The sequence below is a fragment of the Brachycentrus maculatus genome, unplaced genomic scaffold (assembly GCF_059751285.1).
Source record: "Brachycentrus maculatus isolate JH-2025_06_01 unplaced genomic scaffold, ASM5975128v1 h1tg000469l, whole genome shotgun sequence".
In the NCBI taxonomy this organism is placed as follows: domain Eukaryota; kingdom Metazoa; phylum Arthropoda; class Insecta; order Trichoptera; family Brachycentridae; genus Brachycentrus; species Brachycentrus maculatus.
This window is the reverse complement of record NW_028281216.1, coordinates 1,197,455-1,208,460: the sequence shown is the minus strand read 5'-3', so window position 1 is coordinate 1,208,460 and position 11,006 is coordinate 1,197,455. Positions and strand designations below refer to the sequence as shown.

Sequence of the window (11,006 nt, the reverse complement as noted above, 5' to 3'; positions counted from 1 at the left end):
AGCTGATTTTATCTCAAATGATTGTAAAGAAGAGTAATATTTATATTACTGGTTTCAGTTTATCATAGTAATAAATTTATAACTTTTACCGAAATTCAACTCAGTTAGACAAAATTGTTATCAGCATGTTGAGTTTCATTTTCAATTTTTTAATATACAACCCAAAATCATTTTTATAACTGAAGGAATTTTGCACTCAAATTTTAAAAATATGCTAAAAAAACATAATATCTTTTAAAACTTTATATATTCAATAAAATATTTGCTTACATGACCAAGCTTGTTTGCAAGTATAAAATGTCATTAAATTTATAGTTTGTCGATGTATGTAAATGACAGATATTGTGAATTATTAATGACAATGTACCAACATCGAACACGACACTTAATATATTGATCAAAATATTTGTTCCACTCTACCAAATGAACAAGCTTGTTGCATCTAAGAATAAAATATTTATCTAAATTTATACTTTGTGAATTATTAATAAAAATGTACCAATATCTACAACATTGAGTGTGTCCAATAAATGCTCAGACTTCCATATTCTTCTTCATCTTTGATGAGATGTCAAAAATTAATATGTACCAATATCGTTCATATAGGTACGTAGGTACGAGGATAATAGAAAAAGCGAGCAGTACAGTACTATTTTATTTGTTGGGTAATATATCCAAAATTAAACACTGTAATTTAATTTATTTCTACTTTTATTTATATACATGATATGTGACGCGTTTCGTCTTATTAAGACACTATTAAACACTCTATTTTAGTTAGTCAGTACAGTTGGAGTCCATGAGCATCAAAAGGTAGACCCATTTGTTAGCGTCCGACGTCACATTAAAGCAGGAAGGATGTAGTTACATTATGATTATTAAACTATCCAAGAAGAAATACTTATAAAGTTTTAAAGTTCATTGGTATTCATTGAATTTGAGAAACGTGCGTCAAAACAATTTGAGAAACGCTGCCTTTTGTACTTCATACGGTGTTTTATACATCCATATTACGTTTGTGCTTGTATTTTTCTTTGCGAGTAAAGGCCAAAAGCGAAGAGGAATATATTTCGCGGCCAAAATTAGGAGCGGGCTTCTTATTTTCGCTTTTTTTGGTGCCCAAATCATAAAATTAACATGGCAACATCCAGTGAAGCACGCTTTGTCAGACGGACTATGAAACATTGCTTCAAGTATTTGGACACGCCCTAAAAATATTCTCTAACTAACTAACTAACTAACCATCACGCCGCTTCCCCGCAGGGGTAGGCAGAGAGAATAGAGCGCCACACCACTCTGTCCTTGCAAACATTCTTCGCCTCTTCCACGTTCATGCATCTCCTCATACATACCCGCCGATTGTTACGACTCCTAACCTGACCACTTTCAAGTATTTGACATACCTGATCGTGCCATGTTTTTCTCGGTCTTCCTCTGCTTCTTTTCCCGCTAACATTCGCCTCATAAATTTGTTTTACCGTTCTTTCCTCACTCATTCGTTCTACATGTCCAAACCATCTCAACACACCTTTCTTAATTTTATCGATAATGCTTATCTCAGCTTTGCATTCCTTCCTTATTTCACTATTCGCACATCTATCATACATCGTTTTGTCACACATTCTTCTGAGAGATCGCATTTCGACTGCATTCAGTCTACTTTCATCCTTATTTTGCCAACTCCATGTTTCACTTCCATACATTAGAGTTGGAACCAGGACTCCGTTGTGCACTGCCAGTTTAGCTTCCGCTGATAGGTTTTTATTTGCTATAACTGATTTCAGTGCACCATTCACTTTGTTCCCAGCATTCACTCTCCTTTCTATGTCTTTATCAATCTTTCGAGAACTCGAATCTACAAAAACCCAAAATCAGTTATTAAATGGCTCTATCTACGTGATATTGAAAATTTTTCAGAAAAGAGTGCAATGAGGCCAATAAATATTTAGCTACAGTAGATTGTAAGGTAGGCAAAAGTGTGCAAAACGCGTCACATATTTTCATTTTATGTTTGTTAAAAATATAATTAAATTCAATAACCTTATTTAATTTGTCCGCCTCCGTAGTGTAATGGTCAGCACGCTCGGCTACCGTTCTGGAGGACCCGGGTTCGATTCCCAGGGGGGATAAGAATAAATATGAGTGATTTTTTTCACTGTAATATTTATTCAATATTACCCTGGACTGGTACTTGAAGCGGAGGGTTGATCACCTTTCCTTCATGTGTAAACGATCAAGATAACACTGCGTTTATATGACGCAGTGCCCTATGCACCATTGGGGTGCGGATAAGGGTTTTATTATTATTATTATTTAATTTTGGAAATATAACCCAAAAATTTTAAAAAAAGGTTTAACATGTTTAGTACTCAGTTTAAGTAAGAAACCCAGTGAATTTATTGTGTGTATCCTTTTTTTTATAAAAAAGAGAAATAGTTGTGTCCTTATTATTTTCAAAAATACTTCAATTTCATACTATTTCCGCAAGCCTAAGCGGCTCATTATTAGAAATAGGTATCAAATTGTGGTATAGTGGGTTCGAACTGAGAAACTCTGACTCAAGAGTCCGCGACACTAACCACGGGACCACAATCCGACACATTAGATCATTAATTTGTTTAGAAAATAAATAGTGTTTTTTTGTTTAGTATTTCAATTTAGTTCATTCGCTTAGTACGCACGAGGTCTCGGGTTTTATTCCTTATTTAAATATTATCCTGGAGTAGCTTATAGTTTCAGATTAGCAACTCAAGGACTGATTACCTCACAATAATATATTCTAATACTTTTATTAACCGTTATATCTCAATCGGTAAACGAAAAAGTACCCGTTAGTCACAACTCTACTACCGAGTACTTTATTGAACATTCAATATTAGGTTATTTACTTACATCGGAAGCTAAACTGGCAGTGCACAACGGAGTCCTGGTTCCAACTCTAATGTATGGAAGTGAAACATGGAGTTGGCATAAGAAGGATGAAAGTAGACTGAATGCAGTCGAAATGCGATCTCTCAGAAGAATGTGTGACAAAACGATGTATGATTAATGTGACCATACGTCCCGTTTTGAACGGTACCGTCCCGTTTTTAAACAGCCTGTCCCGTATAAAACAAAATATTTTTTTCATATTTTTATTATTTATTCTTTTATTTTCTTTATCAACATTCCTTTTCTTTTTATTAATACATAAAACTATGGAAAAATGTGTGTTTTCTTGAATATACATACTATTATGTAAACATTGGTAGATGTCCCGTTTTGAGGACAAAAATAAATGGTCACGTTATGTATGATAGATGTGCAAATAGTGAAATAAGGAAGCAATGCAAAGCTGAGATAAGCATTATCGATAAAATTAAGGAAGGTGTGTTGAGATGGTTTGGACATGTAGAACGAATGAGTGAGGAAAGAACGGTAAAACAAATTTATGAGGCGAATGTTAGTGGGAAAAGAAGCAGAGGAAGACTGAGGAAAACATGGCACGATCAGGTATGCCAAATACTTGAAAGTGGTCAGGTAAGGAGTCGTAACAATCGGCGGGTATGTATGAGGAGATGCATGAACGTGGAAGTTTGCAAGGACAGAGTGGTGTGGCGCTCTATTCTCTCTGCCTACCCCTGCGGGGAAGCGGCGTGATGGTTAGTTAGTTAGTTAGTTTTTTATTTACTTATTTATCAGTATAAAAAGTTTTTTTTAAGGTCGAGTAACGAAACAAGTGTAATTTTCCTTATTAAGTATAAATATTTTAGAATAAGTAAATATAACATTATACAGATTATAATAACATGTTACTGTTTTTACGTGATGTTTTATAAATAACATTATATTACATAACACGTGGGATCACAATATGCATTTAATGACGCATAATTTCTAAGAAAGTTGTTTTTAAGAAAAATATATAGTAGAAATTATAAAAACAAACTGACTAAAAGTAGAATTAAATTCAATAACTTAATTAGTTAATTAATAATTAAATTTAATAAGTTCTACCAACTGTCTGCAGTTACAATAAATATGTTAAACCTTAAAAAAAATGGTAGGTACGTTGTACGATAGTATGATATTAATGTACCAGTGGCGAGGATTTGGAAAAAATATAGTATCTGTCATACATAAACTGGCCATTTATTTTTGTCCTCAAAACGGGACATCACCAATTTTTACGTAATACTATGTATATTAAAAAAGAAAAAAAGGAATATTTCCATAGTTTTTATGTATTAATAAAAAGAAAAGGAAAGTTAATAAAGAAAATAAGAGGAATAAATAATATTAATATGAAAAAATCATGTTGTTTTTTATTTATGAATAAATTTCTTATTTATAAATTTGGAAAAAGGAGCAGAGGAAAACGGGGAAAAACTTGGCATGATCAGTATGCCAAATACTCGAAAGTGGTCAGGTTAGGAGTCGAAACAATCGGCGGGTATGTATGAGGAGATGCATGAACGTGGAAGAGGAGAAGAATGTTTGCAAGGACGGAGTGGTGTGGCGTTCTATTTTCTCTGCCTACCCCTGCGGGGAAGCGGAATGGTGGTTAGTTAGTTAGTAAATTTCTTAAGTATTAGTGGGTTGACCGGATTATTGGCCGGATTTTTTAGATATTATTTTAACTAACAACATCGCTTTAAGTACTCCGACTTGTAATTGTGTTTTTTCTGTCGTCCACAACAAAATTGTTACCGTGTGTTGCTCTTTTTTGAAAACGGGACATTTCGACGTCCCGAAACTTAACTTGGGGACAACGGGACAGGCTATCTAAAAACGGGACGGTCCCGTTCAAAACGGGAAGTATGGTCACTTTAGTCATACAACATCAGCGTGTATTTTCTTATAACTTATCTGTGTTCCACGCTGACGGCTACACAATCTTGTTTACTGTTGATTATTCAGATTGCCTTGTTTATAAATTGGTGTAAATAAATAACATTATCAGTGTAACTCTGGAGGGCAGGCGTAGATAAATGAAAGAGTTTAATTTCTATATTCGTCTGCCCCGTATTCGTCGCTGAAACACGTTCCGCTATCCGTTTAAAAATCTGAAATTTGAGGGGGCTCGCCCACTCATTATAGAAAACCACCGGTGAAGATGATGCATAAGCGAGGGGGGTGTGATAAATAGCCGTATTAGTAAATATGTAAAAATAATTTAAAAAATGTTTTATGAATTCTTTATAAGTCAACATGATTTACGTATGTAAAAATGTACCTATGTAGGTAAGTAATTAAAAATAATAAAATTTTTGGATAATTTATTAGGCGCCATTTTCGTAAAATACTACCTCAAGGGAGCTTCTGATTTTGGCTAGACGTCTTTTCGCGCTCAATTTGAATTTTCAAAAAAAATTAATTGAAGAACTTTTTAAATCCTTACCATTTAATAACTCTTTTCTTTCCAAAACCATTAATTTATGTACAAGAAAAACTTTTTTTTCAATACAAATAGGGTGTTTAAAGCAAAAAATCAATTACGTCAAATGCCACTGGGCTTTGAGAAAATTAAGTTCCGATTTATCTTATCCTGGGCCTTAATTGCTGCTCTTATTGGTGCATTTACATTTTTGAAATCCACTATTGTAAATTTTATTTCCAACTAAGCATATTACTTGTAGGAGAATATTATATGTAGGTACCCACGAGGTCCTATATAATTGCATGTCTCTGTCAAAGAAGGTTTTCATGTATGGAAAAAGTTTCGAGACTATTCTAAAAATATGATCTATGGATTCGAATTGACGCGGGAAATCGTTTGTTGCAACAATTTCCAAGATTGTTACAACATAATCCGATTCGCGTTGAAGTAATCTGCACAATACCAATTTATTTATTTATTATCATTTTGGTGTGTATCTTCTTGCGGCGCATGCGCGGATCAGTCTAAAAGCACATGTTATGCGTCAGTATGTCCCGTGCACTGGTCGCGGGCGGTCGTATCGTGCGAGGGGGGGTGTACGCTCTCTCAGTCCATCTGACATTTGTGTATGTTCGCAAATCATGAGCCTACGCCCATCGCGAAAGGCGGTATTTTTCAAAGTGTTTAAAAACTAAACTGTCGCGAAAAAAATTAAATACAATTTAAATAGTGAGTGCATTTTAATCGACGAGTTTATTTTTATTTTTTTGCTACTTATTTAAAAGTTTCATTCTTTTGTTGTATTATATGTACGTACGTATAAGGCACGAATGTACCCGGACGTCGCTAGCCGTATTAAGTTTTTGTTGTGTTTTTTTTTGGTTTATTTTTAACTAAGTTTTTGCGTGCATGGATACAATTCAGTTTATTGTGAAAATGTGAAATATGCTTTATTTTTATTTGCGAAAACTTTATAAGAAGCACTTCGAGAAAACTTTGAAAATAAAATAACGGGAAAACGTAAAATAATAAATGGAAATGTTTTCCTCAAAAGTGAAATAATCGCCATTAAAAAAAAGTTTTTAACGAAATTAAATTACCATTTTATTAAAACATTTAAATAATACAAGTTATATTAAAGAATTTTTTGAATCACACGTACAAAATGATTTAAAAACGCGTTTGAACTGTTTTTGTAGATCACGGCTGAAAAGTTAGGAATTACTGCGCAATTTCAGTTTTCAGCGGCGCAATATTCTAAGTGTCTTGATCTAAAAAAAAGAAAGAAGCCATAAATATATTTTATTATTGAATCGTTCGCGTTTTATCGCGTTTGCAAATCCCTGTAATTTAGAATTGAACACTCGATAGTGTCCCGATATTTAACAAAGCCTATAAAAGAACTTATTAAAATTAAACACTTGAATATACCTCTTTATCGAGTTTTATTTTTATTTACGACTAGTTTCGAAAACGACAGTTGTTTTCATCTTCTGGTACAAATTAATACTCCACAAAGTCAATGCCGAATCAATAAATAATATAAAAGAACTCATTTACCGCGTTAAATTATTAGTTTTTACTGTTTTATCACGTAAAAAGTTTATCTAAAAATAATTACAAAAACATATAAAGTTGGCAATATTTTTTGGGCGTGTCTACCAGATGAAATCTCGTCCGTTGAAACAAAGACAACGATATCGTAATAAGCGTAAAATAGCTCTACTCGATCAATTGTCTCGTGGTCGCGTCAATTGAAGGATATTCATTTATTCCTAATGTATTTGCGGGTAACTAAGTTCAACGAAGTACGCACTTTTATAACTCCGGCAAAGTTTCAAGCGCTACGCGAAAGGGGCTAAGTATCAGTTTGGCTATCGTCCGATTGCCCTTATTAGGGAAGGACATTTATCCTCGGTGGTTACCTTAAGTTTTATTTTGTTTTTTCGACGCAGGACGGGGATCCTTTCTTTAATACCTGTTTAAAGGGACGGGAAGGAAACGGCGCACACATTAGTCTCCTACTTTACAATGTGCGATATTCGGTACGTTACTAAGGAAAGTGAAGCCATCGCGAACAAAAGTATCCTTACTTACTCGAGATTGAAAGTGTTTATTGCAGTTTCTCACTCGAATCATGAACGTTTTACCTTCTCCGAATACGTTCTACGCCTACACGAGTCTTGTTTCTTTTTAGGCGCGGAGCAGCGGGCGTTGTTTTATTTTAGTCGGCTCGATGAACTCACACCGCGATGATTTTTACTTTTTACCACGTGTATACTTATCCCGATGGAATATTACGCCATTCTGCATGCACACATCTTTTGTAACTGCGATATATATAGCTTTTGTCCATTACACGACTACAGAATCCGCGAAGGTTCTCGACTTCTCGTTTTGTAGCTCAGGTCTTCCGAGGTAAGGTGCTGCACTTTTTGCGATCGCATTAGAAGGACGGGGAACACAATCGGTTTTTTTCTTCTCGGTACTCTGCGGCCTCGGTGAATTTGAAACGCTTTTTGCGAAGATCACGCGGTCCTTTGACAAAGAGAGAAAAGGCGTGTCGCTGTCACTCCAGGCTCCGGCCACTCCGCAGGAGACACCTTCCTCTCTCGATTTAGTCTAGTAATCAAAGGGTATCCAGACGGGAGATGTTTTATGCTTAGCAATTAATTAAATTGGAAACACGTATGTTTTTGATAAGCGTAATAAACCAATACGTAATAAAAATGATTACCTATCGAAAAATTTAGTCTCTAATTACTCGCTTTTGGGCATAAACCGCCGAAATTTTACGTATTTGCTTTCTTATCTTTATTCCGTTATCGCTAAACTGTCATTTCATTGTCTTTCAGAAGTGCTTCTATAATGATGTAAAAGTTTGATTCCCTATTTAGCGTTGTTATCGAGCGACAAATAACGTCGCGATAACGCCGTAATCCGACCCGGTGATCGATAGCCGTACATTTCGATCCGGATAATGCATTCGGGAAGGTCGAGGTGAATAATTGTGGACTCGTAAATAACGTAAACAAACATATCGGATTAGTATCGATGGTTGACGAAATGTGATGAGAATAACGATGGGTGTAAATCTTGGGAGAGTAATTTGGTCTCGTGCCGTGGCGGGTTTGATCTTTTGATGGTGAACGATATCCCAGGCGGCGGGCTGATGGTCGGGCAGGGGGCCGATCTCGTCATCATGGATCACGACGTCCGGTTCGCGGCCCACTGCCTGCTCGCCATGTCCGCGGGCCGCGTGGCTAAACCCAAGGAGGCGCCCAGCTACACGGTGGCCAGAATCCTGGCGGAGCTCACGGAATACAACGAGGGAAGAGCCAGAGACCTCAAGGCCGGGATTTCCAGGTCCGAAGCGGACGCCGTGGAACACTCCGAGCCGAGAACTCCCCCGAAACGCTGCCGCGAGGAAATCGCTCGAGAACACGTCGAAGAACATTTCAATCGAATCTGGGAGTTCAAAGAAGAACCTAAACCCAAGATTCTCAAAGAAGACCACGTAGAAATTGTTAAAAAGCGAGAAATAAAAGACAAACACGAAACATTCGGAAGAATGCTCGAACTAAAGAATGACCAAAGACACGTAAAGATACTCGAAAAAACCGTCGAGAAAGAAGTACAGAATCCTGTAATTGAAAATAATAAAGCGGAACCCGACGACGCCGAGTCGATATCCGATCACTTGAAGATGACGGAAGTCAAGGAGGAACCGGTGGTTCAAGTCAAAGAAGAGCGCGAGTTCAAGGAGGAAGCCAGAGGGCAGGGCAGGGAGGCGAAGAGAAGGGCCGCTCTGGGGCCCAGGGCTGCTCTGGCGCCCCGGAACGGGGACAGGGCTCCGCCCCACAAGACGCACCGCTGCCTGTTCCTGGGCTGCGACAAGCTCTACGGGAAGAGTTCTCATCTCAAAGCCCACCTCAGGACTCATACAGGTAACCGCACAACATTCACATACTCTATTCTGTACATGTTATCATATTTTCAACAACGTCATATATCAAACACATCACACCCTCGATGTCTTCCGCGAGCAATTTGTCGAGTGGTAAATAAAGCCAATTTGATGTCGGACATTGGTCTAAGAAATGAGGCGTGTCCGCATTTGGACTTACATATCGCTCACTCATTTCAAGAACGTCATATATAAAAAATCGTCAATTTTCAGTGGTACATGTTTTCGGAATGCCCAGAAAATGTAATATATCTACATATTTGAAAGTATATATATGAAAGTGTTATAATTTACAAGAGTACTTATGTCATGCTTTTGGATAAACGAAGGTGGATGAAAGGGACTACGTATCAGGATATTTCTTTTGTTATATCCTTCTCGTTAAATTGTCAAACTATTGACAGATTTACAGAATACGGTCATGATTATATAAAAAAATTAACACTTGTATAATACCACTTATTAACAATATTTTGAGTGTGTCCAAATACTTGTTCACAAAATCTGGATTATCTCCAATTACAGGAGTTATTTTCACATTATTTTTTGACATCTCATCAAAGATGAAGAAGAATATAGAAGTCTGGGCATTAACGGGGCTGACGACCCCGATAATATTTAATATAAGAGTTTCTGCTCAATAAAAAGCTTCTTTACATCTCACCAACAGATCGGCTGTCCAAACTCAAAACACAGTAAGGGACATTTTTTATAGTACTTTTTTTTTGCATTTTTGGACTAAGTAGATTCTACTTAGTCCAAAAATGCAAAAAAAACAACTACAAAAAAAATGTCCCTTCCTGTGTTTTAAGTTTGGACAGCCGAGATGTCTCTAGTGAAGTTCTAGTGATTCAAGAACAAGGTTTCTAAATTGGTTCATATAAATAGAACTTCCAAAAATTTGAGCAGTGTGGGTAGAATTGGTGAATGTTACAGTGTGTAAAGTGATCACATAAACCAGCATATGACGGTCGTCAGCCCCGTAAATGCTCAGACTTCCATATTCTTCTTCATCTTTGATGAGATGTCAAAAATTAATACCACTTATTAAGTTTTATTTCACACGACTGATTTCGAAAACTACAGTTGCTTTCATCGACAGGTGAATAGTAAAACTAACGAGCAAAAATAAATATTCAGGTAAACATAGAGGTTGACAGGGTACACTCATGATTCATAGGTAGCTCAATTATTTATTATATCGCTCACTCCTTTTAACAACGTCATATATTAAAACAACTTGATTTTTCAAGAGATCGTTTTTAAAATTTAGAAATATAATAAAATGTATTAAAAATAAATATCAAGCCACTTATTGAACTTTTTACCGTGCAACAGATCTTTTTAGGTAAAACCTGAAGGTTTTTTATGCATTTGAAAAATATTTAGTACATTTAAAAAAAATAATTAAACAACACCTTTTCTTCAAAATGCAAAAACAACACTTTTTGCCCTGTAGCAGGTAAATATTAAGTTTAAAATATGCCTCTTTTGCTGGGATATAGTACATTTTCTGGGCATTCCGAAAGCGCGCACAGCTAAAAATTGACGATTTTTGATTTATGACGTTGTTGAAAGGAGTGAGCGGTATGTAAGTCCAAATGCGGACACGCCTCATTTCTTAGACCAATGTCCGACATCAAATTGGCTTTACTTACCACTCGACAAATTGCTCGCGGA

General features: G+C 36.1%; 1 protein-coding gene across 4 annotated transcripts in view; it reads left to right on the top strand.

Moving 5' to 3' along the window:
* The first annotated feature begins 5,905 nt into the window (after window positions 1–5,905).
* Window positions 5,906–11,006, top strand: part of LOC148302278 (uncharacterized) — a 299,784-nt gene continuing 294,683 nt past the window's right edge. Inside the window, exons 1-2 of one of the 4 annotated variants that reach the window (XM_088271887.1) lie at window positions 5,906–6,088; window positions 8,240–9,306. In XM_088271887.1, the coding sequence (XP_088128013.1) occupies window positions 8,502–9,306 (805 nt within the window). In that variant the 5' untranslated portion in view covers window positions 5,906–6,088; window positions 8,240–8,501. Of the gene's footprint in view, window positions 6,089–6,117; window positions 6,298–8,214; window positions 9,307–11,006 lie in introns of those variants that run through there. The other 3 variants (XM_088271884.1, XM_088271886.1, XM_088271885.1) reach the window with 3 other exon arrangements.